The sequence below is a fragment of the Polypterus senegalus genome, chromosome 12, assembly GCF_016835505.1.
Source record: "Polypterus senegalus isolate Bchr_013 chromosome 12, ASM1683550v1, whole genome shotgun sequence".
Classification (NCBI taxonomy): domain Eukaryota; kingdom Metazoa; phylum Chordata; class Cladistia; order Polypteriformes; family Polypteridae; genus Polypterus; species Polypterus senegalus.
Window position 1 is genome coordinate 127252834 of NC_053165.1, and position 15418 is coordinate 127268251.

At 37.6% G+C, this 15418-nt stretch overlaps 1 protein-coding gene across 1 annotated transcript in view; it reads left to right on the plus strand.

The window, feature by feature from the left end:
- vps13c (vacuolar protein sorting 13 homolog C) overlaps positions 1-15418 on the plus strand; it is a 624410-nt gene that overhangs the window by 160490 nt on the left and 448502 nt on the right. Inside the window, exon 10 of the mRNA XM_039771364.1 lies at positions 1244-1303. Within this exon, the coding sequence (XP_039627298.1) occupies positions 1244-1303 (60 nt within the window). The remainder of the gene's footprint in view (positions 1-1243; positions 1304-15418) is intronic.

Below are 15418 nucleotides of genomic sequence, written 5' to 3' on the forward strand. Positions count from 1 at the left end.
CCATTCCTAGATCTTGGTGCTTAAATTGCGCACTGCCTCAGCATCAGTCTTGGGTTCTGCACTTGGATTTCTAAAGGAGAAGCCATAGAAATTGAGTTGTGAGGCTTAAAGTTACTATTAATACTGTACAGTTAATACATCCGTATAGCACATATGGTACCAGCACTTATGTATGTGCACTTCAGGCATTGCTCTGCATCAATATGTGCATCTGCAAACTTTAGGGGGGATCACAAGCAAAAACAGAAAATATAAAATAGAAATATGTACTTTAGTGAACAGCATAAACAAATTAAATTTGTAAACATCTAATAATGATAATATTTACACAAATTTCAGATTATTCCTGATGATTGTCCGTTTCAGTTCAAAAGAATAAACTTACCTGTAGAATTGTGTTTTGCAGTGACCATAAACAAAAACCTAGTTACTAGGAAAAGCAGGAATTGATATAATGCAGCAATGTTTTGCTTAAGAATGATTGCGTGTAAGCATGTTTCAGAATAACCATCTCTAGTGACCTAATAATATTACTTATTATTTGACTGATGCCTTTAACCAAGGCAACTTATATAATCTTATATACAACTGGTTACATTTCTTTTGTTTTTTTTCAGCTGTGGCACAGGCAGGTGAAGCGACTTGGTCACAGTTTTAGTTGCAGGATTTGAACCCAGAACTTAAGGGTTTGAAGTCCTAGCTCCAAAGCCTTAGCCTCTACACCACACTGACTGCAAATAATTTTATCCCTTGGTTAAAAAAAAAATAAATAAAACTACAAATATTGTGTCCAGGTGGCGCAGTGTTTGTTTCCTGCCTTGCACCCTGTGTTGGCTAGGATTGGCTCCAGCAGACCCCCGTGACACTGTAGCTAGGATATAGCGGGTTGGATAATGAATGGATGGATATTGTGTCCAGAAAAGAACTTAGTTACTGTATATATTCTCACGACAAACCTGTAAATTAAGTTCAGTATTTTTAGCACCTATCCATGAAATTTAAGTACTCTTTTCCCTACAGTATTTGTGTATAAGCTGGAATGAACAATGGTAGGACAACAGTGCTTTTCAAGATCCAGTACTAACTAATTAGCTACCACAAAGTTCTTTTTTTATTTGATTATTCCCTTCCACCATATTTGAATTCAGACTATGTATTTTTCATGTTATCATTTTTTATTTCCCTTTATTAAATGTCTAGAAATAAATTAGAAACCAAAATTATATTTGTTTTATTTTTACAGACGGCAGATGAAAACTGGAAGCCATGTATGTTGAATGATACAGCAAAAATAATTTACAAGGTATTAAAAAGCAATCAGTACAAATATTTTTTTAATCTGACTTTAAACTGGAACAGACTCATTTTTACTTCTTATAAATAAAGTAACTTGTTTATAGGATTTAGTGGTTATGTTGTACCTACATTGTGTGTTATCACTTATTATGTGTTTGTTTTCAGATTCATTAGTTGTGTCCAATCCTTGTGATCTGTGTTCAGTGGGGCAGCACTACCATAGGTTGATAAAAATTGTTTCAAATGTTTATCTAATTTAGGCTTAAGTGTAGGAAAATACATACTAATGTGGGAATATTTTTTTACTAAATGCTCATGTTATGCTAGTTAGTTGTAAAATAAATGTTTTGTGAACATGTTGAAGTAAACAAATAGTTTGTGCATCATGTGTAATGTTTATATTTTAAATTAATTTTAGATTAAAATCCTAAATCATTCTAAGCTGCATGTCAGTAATTTGTTTACACAGGTTCTATTTTCTTAAGATAAGAATAATGAAGACCTATTATGTTGGGCCCCATTACATTCCAAAAGCATTTTACACATACTGTAGCTATGAAGTACAGCTATGATAAATCACTCTACTTAGTCAAAGTAACATCTAACTTGTAAGTCCTGCCGGAATTTTCTCCCATTCTATGTTGTTGAAACATTCCTATGTAAATTGTATTTTAATTTAGCCAAATTGCTTCTAAACAATTCAGCTCATAAAAATAATAGGAAAATGCCTTCTTGACAGTTTGATGCCTGGGTTTTCATAAAATATGCTACAAAATGTAATTCTATCTCTTTGAGAGAATGTCAGTAAGTATGTTTGTCTGGGTCAACTAGTGCTTCCGGGAAGTATAAATTCCTATATTAAATAACAAGATCAGGGTAATGTTCTGTATTTTTGAAAAACAGATAAGAATCTATACTTTAATAATTAAATTATGCTACAGCATAGCTTTCTGGGAAATTCTGCGGTTGGATACACTAATTGAGGCTTCAGCCTACTTTAGATCAAAAAGGAACAGTATGTGTTGCACCTTGATCTTAGAAGAATTGACTAGGTCATTTATTTGCGTGGATATTTGAGACTGTTTGCCTAACCTGTCTGTAAATGTTTTGTGAACATGGTATCTTGTAGAAGGTTTTGCACGTATTCTTTTCACTGGCTAATGATGTTCCCATTTCATGCCTTTTCTGCAGAAATTGTATTTACATACTTTTTCTGGTTAAATTAGTGTAAAGGAAATGTAGGTTGTTCTCTGAATGCATTTTCTTCCCATGATTGGAATGATTGGTACCAGTCATATCTCCTGTTTGTGGACAATATTGTCATATTTCCTTTATTGAATTTAGAAAAAAAAAGTTACACATTTCTTTTGCATTGTAGATAATATCCCCAAAATAATTAACAAAGTAAAACAAGTTTGACAACAATATAGGCTTGGTAACAGTTCATTTTATGCCTATATGCTTACTGCTAGGGGACTGCGTCTCTGGTTTGGCTTGATTTTTGCTATTTCACGGACTTTGAATGGAGTATGGAAATAGCTTGCCCCTCCATGGATGGAAAATCTTAGAGAGAGAGACAAATAGACCAAATTATGCCAATCCTTTGATTTCCTGTCACATGCCAGGGACTAATGGATCATCATTTTGGAGAGTTAGTCATGATTCAGTGACCAGTCCGATTCAGCTACAACTCGGTTTTCCAATAATCAATAGGATATGTCGACGCCCTACTTCATACAAGTTCTTATTTCAGCGTAACCCTATTCCATCTCCAGCCAGGTTGCCCTTTTCATCTCAGTGTAGCTGGCTAGTTTCAAAGATTTTCTTGTCCCTTCCTTTGTAGGTGGCTCATAGAATATCCTGCAGAGAATTTTAACAAAGCACCCTTGTAAAACTGGTTACAAGGTGATTGATTGAAATCCTCCAAAACCCTGCCATAAATTACATTCCTGAAAGAAGCACTTGACAAAAAAGTTTATTAGTGACACTATTCCTAAAACTTTAGGGACTTTACAGTGACATGTTGAAAGAAAGTTGTATCTGTTTTAAGTCACTAATTTCTAAATGACAATTTACAAACAATTTTCAAAATATTAAATATTAGTATTGAAAGATCCTACACATTTTATATCACTACAACACAATAACATTGATTATCATTGCTTTGCTAATGATACCCACATCCATCTTTCTTTAAAATCTGGTGACAAGGCATCAGTAACTTCCTTCTTTCAGTTCCTTGAGCATATTAAGTGCTGGATGGCATCAAATTTTCTCTCACCTAAAAAAAATCAAGATGGATATATTTTTTAAAAATTTCAGTTAAGATTCAGAGAAAAATTTGAATCTTAGAAATGAGGACTCGTGCAAGCCCTCAGTTTTAGTTTTCTTTGATCTAAGTGTAGCCTTTGACATTATTGATCACTCTATATTGCTACATAGACTGAATCATTGGGTTGGTTTATCTGGAACATCATTGAAATGGTTTCTTCTTATTTGTCAAACTAGCAAAATATCTGTGCTTCGCAGCGGAGAAGTAGTGTGTTAAAGAAGTAATGATAAAGAAAAAGAAACATTTTAAAAATAACATAACATGATTGTCAATGTAATTGACAATCACAAACATATATACATATACACATATCTACACATACACATATATATATATATATATATATATATATATATATATATATATATATATATACACATATCAACGTATACACACATACATACACATATACATATACATATACAGATACATACATACAGATAAATATATATATATATATATACACACAAAGACACATAAATATACAGATCTACATACATATATATATGACTATATATAAGACTAAAATATACAGTAATTCTTTGCCGCCTCCTAAAAGTGCTGCCTGGGGCGGGCCACCCCTGCTGCCCCACTACGCTACGCCACTTTCAGAGGGTATAACGGTAATGGGAGGAATACAGGGAGTGCAGAATTATTAGGCAAGTTGTATTTTTGAGGATTAATTTTAATATGGAACAAACACAGTGCTATCAGTCAATCCAAAATGTTAATAAACCTGAAACCTGAATGTTTCACAACGGAAATGTGAGTGTGAACATCATCAGGGGAATACATATGTGCACAATTATTAGGCAACTATTAGTGTGCAGATTTATTATGCAACTAAAGGAAAATGAAAATTTTCCCATCTCACTTGATTATTTTCATCTGTTATAGTGAGAATAATAAACAAACACCTCAAAATTTACAAATAAACATCTCTGACATTTCAAAAAAAATCAATCAATCAATCAATGACCAATATAGCCACCCTTCTTTCCAATAACAGTCATAAGCCTTTCCATTCATGGAGTCTGTCAGTTTCTTGATCTGTTGACGATCAGCTTTTTGTGGAGCAGTGACTACAGCCTCCCAGACGCTCTTCAGAGAGGTGTATTGTTTTTCTCCCCCATAAATCTAGCGTTTAAGAAGTGCCCACAAGTTCTCGATAGGGTTTAGGTCAGATGAGGAAGGGGGGCCATGTCATTATTCCTTCATCTTTAAGGCCTTTACTGGCTGGCCACGCAGTGGAGAACTTCGATGCAAGTGATGGAGCATTGGCCTACATAAATATCATGGTCTTTTTCCTGTATCACTGTTTGAAGAAAGTGTCTTCAAAAAACTGGCAGTAGGTTTGGGAGTTGATTTTGAGTTCATCTTCAATGCAAAAGGTCCAACTAGCTCATCTTTAAAAATACCAGCTCATACCAGTACCCCACCTCCACGTTGGAGTGGAGCTCTGTGCCCATTACTGATCCACAGGTCCATCCATCTGGTCCATCAAGAGTCACTCTCATCTCATCGGTCCATAAAACCTTTGAAAAAAATCTGTCTTCAGATAATTCTTGGCCCAGTTTTGACGTTTCAACTTATGTTTCTTGTTCAGTGGTGGTTGGGTTTCAGCCCTCCTTACCTTGGCCATGTCTTTGAGCACTGAACACCTTCAGTGTACTTCTGGGCACTCCAGGTAGGTTGCAGCTCTGGAATATGAAAGTACTGGAGGATAATGGGTTCCTGGTAGCTTCACGTTTGATTCTTCTCAAATCTTTGGCAGCTAATTTGCGTCTTTTGTTCTCAACATGTTTCTTGCGACCCTGTTGACTATTTGCAACAAAATATTTGATTGTTCTGTGATCACACACCAATATCTTAGCAATTCCAAAAGTGCTGCATCCCTCTGAAAGACTTTTTACAATTTTTGACTTTTCAGAGTCAGTTAAATCTCTTTTTTGGCCCATTTTGCCTGAGGAAAACTAGCTGCCTAATAATTCTGCACACCTTGATATAGGGTGTTGATCTCCTTAGGCCACACCCTCCCTCATTACACAAATACACATCACCTGACGTGCTTAAATCCAATAAGCATTCAAGTTAATACAGCTTGGAGTTGGAATATACGCATTAAAAATGATGATATGGTCAAAATACTCACTTGCCTAATAATTGTGCACACAGTGTACATTCAGAGTGTGGCACACTGCTGTTTTTTTGTGTAGCTGCCTTCATACAGCTTCTCCGCTGCTTTATAAACGAACGCCATATAAGGCCGTCGTTTCTCCTTGTTTTGCGGTTCTGTACTGTTTTATTGTTCGTTTATTACGATTGCTATAGTTATTGTGTAGCTATTCGAGACTTACTTTACTGTTCAGGTACCCATTTCCTTTATTTAGTGTGCGGCTTGTATGCTATTCTTTGTTTGTTTATTACGATTATAGATATTTATTGATTCCCTTCTTTAGCTGACTACCTGCTCATATAAGGCACTCCGCTGTTTTTTTGTGAAGCAGCCTTTACACAGCTTCTCCGCTGTTTTATAAACGAACGACATATAAGGCCATCCTTTTTCCTTGCTTCGCCAGGGAAGCTGCTTTTTTATTTAATCCACGGGTTCTCCGCTGTTTTATTGTTCATTTATTACGGTTGTTATAGTTCTCTTTATATAGCACATTGTCAGTTCAGCACTCCGGTTATAATATGACGAAGCTGCAGGAGCTCACTCTTGAGAATGCAACGTATAGTTGTTCAGGAGAAACGCAATTTTGCCAGAAGTCAATGGCAACCTTTTGTAGGGTCTGTCCCTGAGACTTATTACTTGTCATCACGCAGCAGAGCCTTACTGGAAATTGGAGGCATCTGAATTGAAATGGGAGATCAGAGGGTATAACGGGCATGCGAGAAATACATTGAGTGTGGAGAAACTCTAGAGAGTGTGTATTAACTTGTGGATTTTTCTGTGAGTATTTGGTGGCAGCTTGACGAAGTTGCTTCTGCAAGACCGCCTTAGCTGTGGAGCTCAGCTCAGAGCATATTCTTTTCCTACCTTGTCAATTGTGTAATGTGTTTTTTGAACAGGTTTGATGCATAGAAGTGATCACTCGTACTGCGTTCAGTCAGTGAAATGCTTCTTATGAAGCCACTACTTCGTTACCCGGGCAGTCTGTTTGGGATCATTGTCATGCTGAAAGATCCAGCCACGTTTCATCTTCAATGCCCTGGCTGATGGAAGGAGGTTTTCACTCAAAATCTGACGATACATGTCCCCATTCATTCTTTCCTTTACACAGATCAGTCGTCCTGGTCCCTTTGCAGAAAAACAGCCCTAAAGCATGAGGTTTCCACCCCCATGCTTTACAGTAGGTATGGTGTTCTTTGGATGCAACTTAGCATTCTTTCTCCTCCAAACACGACGAGTAGCGTTTTTACCAAAAAGTTCTATTTTGGTTTCATCTGACCATATGTCATTCTCCCAATCCTCTTCTGGATCATCCAAATGTTCTCTAGCAAACTTCAGACGGGCCTGCACATGTACTGGCATAAGCAGGGGGACACATCTGACACTGTAGGGTTTGAGTCAACTGTGCATTCTATGGTATAATGAACTACAGTGGTACCTTGGTATACGTCTGCTTTGGAATAAGTCCAACTTGGTATACGTCCTGTTTGGAAACGAAAAATTTTGCTTGGTATACGACCTTTGTTTAGAATACGACTTGCGTGCTAACCTTGTTTACCTCTCTCGAGACAAAGCCACGACTGCCCACGAGCGTTAGTGCGCCAGTTGCAAGCATTCAGTGAACAACCCGCGCTATAACTCTCTGTGAACTTTCACGTGTGTGATATAGCGGGTCCACAGCTCCTGTCAAAGTCCAGCTTTAAAATAAATAATGACCGCACTCGCAGCTTGGTGAGGGGGAGTGGTGGTTATATGGCTGAAGGTTGTCAGGGCGATTCGCAATGTGGGCGTTTCTCACCAAAATGCACTTGTTGAGGGACCGTCCGCATTCGTGATTGTTCCTGGGGCTGCTTATCTTGATAAACAGAAGCGCGAGTCAGCTAGAAGGGGAGTAAAAAGAAAGAATGGACGAGAGGTTGAGTGAGTGAGTGAGAGAGAGAGAGGGCTGCTTATCTTGATAAACAGAAGCACGAGTTGGCTTGAAGGGGAGTAAAAAGAAAGAAGCAAGGGGGCCGCCAGGTAAAAAGGCACCAGGCTTCTTCTTGTTTTTTTATTTTTAAAGAATGCTTCCTGCTCTATTTTAACTTTGTTGTTTTTAAGAAGACTTTTTTCTATTGTTTTTAACCTCCACATTTCACTTCTGATTTTATGGATTATTCATTGGAACTTTGGAGACTGCATTTTAATTTGAACACCTTGTTTTGTTAATTGTTTTAATAAAAGCACTTTGCACTTTTTCACCATCCCCTTGCTTTACCGATGAGGTTAGCAGTGAGGCACATTACCGACGGTGTAGGGTTCATGGGCTCCCCGGCAGCAGATGGGATCATACAGCAAACCTGCATCGTCACAACATGATTTTGTGTTTTTTTCATGTAAATTTGAATTGATTGTTGAAAAGTATGAAGGTGGCATGCGTATCCGGGACATGGCTGTTGCATACCGTTTGCCGAGAATGACGGTATCTACGATTTGTGAAAAACAGAGATGTTATTAAAAAGTAAAGTGAGGTAAAATTTTCATTTATTTCATCTAATTGCTTTTGTATTTATATATTTTAGTATTAAGCAGTGTTTAAATTATTTTATACAACCCCATCAATGTATAATATGCCAATAGCAATAGGATTTTTTTTTTTCCATGGGAACGGATTAATCATTTTCCCATTATTTCTTATGGGAAAAATTTGTTTGGTATACGTCCTGTTTGGTATAAGTCAAAGGGTGAATGAATTAAGGATGTATACCAAGGTTCCATTGTATTTTTATGCTTAAAAATCTTTAAAAAACTATATTTACATAAAATTCGTACAGTCCTGAACGGATTAATTGTATTTACATACAATCCTATGGGGAAAATTACTTCGGGTCACAACCAAATCGGGTTGCAACCAGAGTTTTGGAACGAATTACGGTCGTGACCCGAGGTTCCACCGTACTATTTTCAGACTTTAACATTATATCTTTTAGTATTCAGTAGGAAGATGGAAACATGGGCTCCTTTATTCCTAGAAGTCATATAATTTGGTACAATGGGGACTTGCTGTTCCTCCTCATAATTAAAAAGTGTTTGGTTGCTATTAAACATAATACTTTTTTCTGCTTATACTCAATAGTGGAAGAAATAATCAATTCACAACATGGTCAGAGAAAGGAAATAATACAGGTATAATCTGTACTAATAAAAGGCAAAGCCATCACTGACTGACTCACTCACTCACTCACTAATCACTAATTCTCCAACTTCCCGTGTAGGTAGAAGGCTGGAATTTGGCAGGCTCATTCCTTACGTGTAATGGTCATAACGATCGACAACGTCCGGCATGTTGAACTTTCTTATTTATGATCCCATCTTCACTAAATTTGGTAGGCAGCTTCCCTGCGCTAACCGAAACCGATGTACGTACTTATTTCGGTGGTATGACATCACTGTCGGCCGCCATGTTAAACTTTCCAACGTCGGACTCACTCATCACTAATTCTCCAACTTCCCGTGTAGGTAAAAGGCTGAAATTTGGCAGGCTCATTCCTTACAGCTTACTTACAAAAGTTCAGCAGGTTTTATTTCGAAATTCTATGCATAACGGTCAACAACGTCTGCCATGTTAAACTTTCTTATTTATGGTCCCATCTTCATGAAATTCGGTAGGTGGCTTCCCTGTGCTAACCAAAACCGATGTATGTACTTATTTCAGTTGTATGACACCACTGTCGGCCGCCATATTGAACTTTCCAACGTCACTAATTCTCCAACTTCCCACGTAGGTAGAAGGCTGAAATTTAGCAGGCTCATTCCTTACAGCTTACTTACAAAAGTTAAGCAAGCTTCATTTCGAAATTCTACGCGTAACGGTCATAACGGTCGACGACTTGCACCATGTTGAACTTTATTATTTATGGCCCCATCTTCACGAAATTTGGTAAGCGGCTTCCCTGCGCTAACCGAAACCGATGTATGTACTTATTTCGGTAGTATGACGACACTGAAGGCCATCCGTCGCTGCGGTCTCTTCACCACGGGATTCACGTCTCCCTGGTGATAACTGCAGCCTTTTTATTTAATCCACGGCTTTTTCACTGTTTTATTGTTCATTTATTATGATCATAGTTATTGTGTAGGTATTTTAGACTTACTTTACATTGTTCAGGTACCCATTTCTTTTATTGTTCCAACTGTACCCCCATTAACATGTCTATCGAGGTGATCACCATCGATCAAAGAAATGTCACTTACCGAGTGGTTTCCATGCATGTAGATGGCACCTGCCTATTCCATTCTCTGTGTTGCATATTGCACGGCCATATCAGGCTCACTCTTGATATCCGGAGGAACATTGTGTCTTATGTATTGAATGACTGGGACAGGTTCAAGGTGTGGACTGATGACGATACAGGAGATAATTATACTACACAGGGGCACTATAAGAGTGAAATGCTTAAGCCCTTCACCTATGGTTCTGCATATGAGTTGATGGCTGCCACTGAATCGTTTGGTTGTCGCTTTCAAGTGTACCGAAATGGCCAAATATTTTACACCTTTGGAGAACCGCAAATGCCTCTTAAACATCTTAGATTGACAGGTGACGATTTGAGTAGTGGACACTTTGATGTTTATGAATGTTTAAACTCTCAAAAGCTGGATGCGAAGTTATCGATGAAACTGGTTGTATGCTTACAATGCTTGACAGATGCCGAATGTCACTTCAACACAACAAGTCCTGCAAATACTGTCGTAATTGAAACAAACCATGAAACTTAAACCGATTATGACAGTAGCAATCCAAGCTGTGAGATTTGAGGCAAGATTGCTTTTCACATGGCCAACTGTACGTTGCATGCTCAAGAGTAAGCTCAGCGCACAGCTTGGTTATATTACAACCGGAGGGCCGAACTGACAATGTGGCATACAAAGAGATCCTTAACAAATAATTATTGGTATATTTTCCCTCAGTTTAAAAAGATTTACTTTTCTTCTTAATAAAAATTTTAAGACAGTACTTTGCTGCTGCAAAGCGCGGGTATTTTGCTAGTTCCAAATAAATGTAGTTGTCAAACTATGAAGCCAGTAAATTCTTAAAGCAAGTAGGCAAAATAGTTCAACAACAATAAATACAGTATTTTTTGAGCTTCCCACTACCTAGCCATCTTGCCACCTAAAATAAGCTATTAGCTTAACTACACATTTTCACAGTCCTCTAAATTTCCCTGCTATAGAACAAACATAATACTAAGCAAGCGCAACTATTCTCAAAAATAAGTGAGGTAGCACTCTTGGAGGTGTAGTCATTTTAAACATTTTTTGACCATATCCAGAATAGGTTTCATACAGCTGTATAGGTTAACTGAAAAACTTCAACATGTTAAGCAATGTTTTATCATGATAGATAGACAATAATTTAAGTTATAGTACAAAGAGGAAAATAATAGTTTTTTATATCATTAATAGTAATAGCATTGATAATTACAGTAACACTAATGACTGCAGTAAAAGCTTTCCAATCCCCCTATGCCCCCCAACTGATGGATCTCGACTCAGGAAAAAATGTTCTCCCAGCTCAAGCCAAGACTCCTTATCTGCTTGTGAGGTCCAGAGTTGTTTCCTACTTTGGGTTCTCTGACCATAAATAGAATTAACATTAGAACTCTCTAAAGCCCACAAAAACACTCGTAATCTTTGGCCACCTTAAATTCCTTCACACCTCTTCATTAGTGTCTTTTGTTTTTTAAATGTGTCGATCAGCACAAGCAGCAAGCAGCTTGCTGTTCCATCCAAACCAAAAACAGAAAGGGCAAAAGTTCTCCCAGCTCAATTCTTGTTTATCTCACTGTATAAATGTATTATTTGTGAACACTTTAGTCCAAATCTCAAATAAACTTGTGCACTTTTATTCAAGAATGTAACTAAATAAAAAAAAAAAATTGATTTACATCTTGCTGTCAATGAGTTGAAAAACCCAAGCTCAAATTTCACTTGATAGGAAGTTGACATGTAAACTTGAATAAATATGACCTAAAACATCATCAGATTTTCACTCAAGTCCTAAAAGTAGATAAAGAGAAACCAGATAAACAAATGAGAAAATATTATACTTGGTCATTTATTTATTAAGGAAAATGATTGAATATTACATATTTGTGAGTGGCAAAAGTATGTGAACTTTTGCTTTCAGTATCTGGTGTGAACCCCCTTTGCAGCAATAACTGCAACTAAATGTTTCCCGTAACTTTTGATCATTCCTGCACACCGGCTTGGAGGAATTTTAGCCCCTTCCTCTGTACAGAACAGCTTCACCTGTGGGATGTTGGTTGGTTTCCTCACATTAACTGCTCACTTCTGGTCCTTCCACAACATTTCGATTGGATTAAGGTCAGGACTTTGACGTGGCCATTCCAAAACATTAACTTTATTCTTCTTTAACCATTCTTTGGTAGAATGACTTGTGTGGTTAGGGTCGCTGTCTTGCTGCATGACCCACCTTCTCTTGAGATTCAGTTCATGGACAGATGTCCTGACATTTTCGTTTAGAATTTACATGTAATGCAGGACAGATTCATACCTAAATTTGGAATTAATAGGAAACTAAGAAAAACTCCATGATGGATTAATAAAGATTTAAAAAAGAAGTTGCAAAGGAAAAAACTGCTGTATAAGGCATATAAGACCAATGACTGCAAAGTGAATCGTAGAGCGTATGAGAACATGAGGGCAACCATTAAGAAGGATATCAGAGAGGCTAAAAGACAGTTGGAGAGGAATATAGCAGATAAGGCGAAAGAAGACCCTAAGACATTCTATCAGTATTTTAGTAGTAAAAGAACAGTTAAGGAGGAGGTCAAGTTCATCAGGAATAGTAAAGGGGAATTAAAAGATACAGACAATGAAATAGCAGATGCCCTAAACTTACATTTTTCTGAGGTGGTTCTAAGTGAGCAAGTGGATAACCTCCCAGAGGTAAATGCAACTACTAAGGAGGTACTGAGGAATTTGGAAATTGTAGATGGAGAAGTGCTGCTCAGATTAAATAAGATGAAATCAAACAAATCACCAGGACCAGATAATAATTATCCTTGTGTTCTTAAGGAGGCTAGTGAGTACATATATAAACCCTTGACACATAATTTTAGGAAGTCACTGAGCACTTGAGAGATTCCGAAGGACTGGAAAATGGCAAATATCATCCCATTATATAAAAAGGGTGACAGGGCAGATCCAAGCAACTATAGGCCAGTAAGCTTAACATGCATCACAGGAAAATTAATGGAAGGAATTATTAAGGATAAGATTGAGCAACACATGGCAAGGACAGGAGTTATTCTGAACAGTCAGCATGGGTTCAGAAGAGGGAGGTCGTGTTTTACTAACATGTTGGAATTCTATGAGGTTGCAACAAAAGCATACGATCAAAGTGGAGCTTATGATATTATTTATCTGACTTTCAGAAAGCATTTGATAAGGTGCCACATGAGAGGTTGGGCATCAAGTTAAAAGAAGTGGGAGTTCAGGGTGATGTTTTTAGATGGGTGCAGAATTGGCTCAGACACAGGAAGCAGAGGGTGATGGTGCGAGGAACCTCATCAGAACTGGCCGATGTTAAAGTGGTGTTCCACAGGGGTCAGTGCTAGGGCCGCTGCTATTTTTAATATATATATAAATGATTTAGATAGGAATATAAGTAACAAGCTGGTTAAGTTTGCAGATGATACCAAGATAGGTGGATTAGCAGATAATTTGGAATCCGTTATATCATTACAGAAGGACTTGGATAGCATACAGGCTTGGGCAGATTTGTGGCAGATGAAATTTAATGTCAGTAAATGTAAAGTATTACACATAGGAAGTAAAAATATTAGGTTTGAATACACAATGGGCGGTCAGAAAATCGAGAGTACACCTTATGAGAAGGATTTAGGAGTCATAGTGGACTCTAAGCTATCAACTTCCCAAAAGTGTTCAGAAGCCATTAAGAAGGCTAACAGAATGTTAGGTTATATAGCACGATCTGTGGAGTACAAGTCCAAGGAGGTTATGCTCAACCTTTATAATGCACTGGTGAGGCCTCATCTTGAATACTGTGTGCGGTTTTGGTCTCCAGGCTATAAAAAGGACATAGCAGCGCTAGAAAATGTCCAGAGAAGAGCGACTAGGCTGATTCTGGGGCTACAGAGGTTGAATTATGAGGAAAGAGTAAAAGAGATGAGCCTTCACAGTTTAAGCAAAAGAAGATTAAGAGGTGATATGATTAAAGTGTTTAAAATTATGAAGGGAATTAGTACAATGGATCGAGACTTGTATTTTAAAATGAGTTCATCAAGAACGCGGGGACACAGTTGGAAACTTGTTAAGGGTAAATTTCGCACAAACATTAGGAAGTTTTTCTTTACACAAAGAACGATAGACACTTGGAATAAGCTACAAAGTAGTGTGGTAGACAGTAAGACATTAGGGACTTTCAAAACTCGACTTGATGTTTTCTTGGAGGAAACAAGTGGATAGGACTGGCTAGTTTTTTTGGGCTGAATGGCCTGTTCTCGTCTAGAGTGTTCTAAAACATGAACATGAATTCTCTGATATAATTCAGAATTCATTTTTCCATCAATGAAGACAAGCCGTCCTGGCCCAGATGCAGCAAAACAGGCCCAAACCATGATACTACCATCACCATGTTTCACACATGGATAAGGTTCTTATGCTGGAATGCAGTGTTTTCCTTCCTCCAAATATAACACTTTTCATTTAAACCAAATTTTGGTGTCATCCGTCCACAAAACATTCTTCCAATAGCCTTCTGGTTTGTCCACATGATCTTTAGCAAACTGCAGACGAGCAGCAATGTTTTCTTTGGAGAGCAGTGGCTTTCTCCTTGCCTCCCTGCCATGCAAACCATTGTTGTTCAGTGTTCTCCTGATGGTGGACTCATGAATATGAACATTAACCAATGTGAGAGAGGCCTTCGGTTGCTTAGAAGTTACCCTGGAGTCCTTTGTGACCTCGCCAACTATTACACACCTTGCTCTTGGAGTGATCTTTGTTGGTCAGCCACTACTGGGGAGGATGACAATGGTCTTGAATTTCCTCTATTTGTACACAGTCTGTCTGACTATGGATTGGTGGAGTCCAAATTCTTTAAAGATGGTTTTGTAACCTTTTTTAGCCTGATGAGCATCAACAATTCTTTTTCTGAGGTCCTCAGAAATCTCCTTTGTTCGTGCTATGATACACTTCCACAAACATGTGTTGTGAAGAGCAGACTTTAATAGATACCTGTTCTTTAAATAAGATGGGGTGCTCACTCGCACCTGATTGTCATCCCATTGATTGAAAACACCTGACTCGAATTTCACCTTCAAACTAACTGCTAATCCTAGAGGTTCACATATTTTTGCCACTCACAGATATGTAATATTCGATCATTTTCCTCAATAAATAAATGACCAAGTATAATATTTTCTCTCATTAGTTTAATTGGTTTCTCTTTATCTACTTTTAGGACTTCAGTGAATATCTGATGATGTTTTAGGTCATATTTATGCAGAAATATAGAAAATTCTAAAGGGTTCACAAACTTTCAAGCACAGCTATACATGGTAGTAAGAATGCATACAGACTTCTTTTTAGGT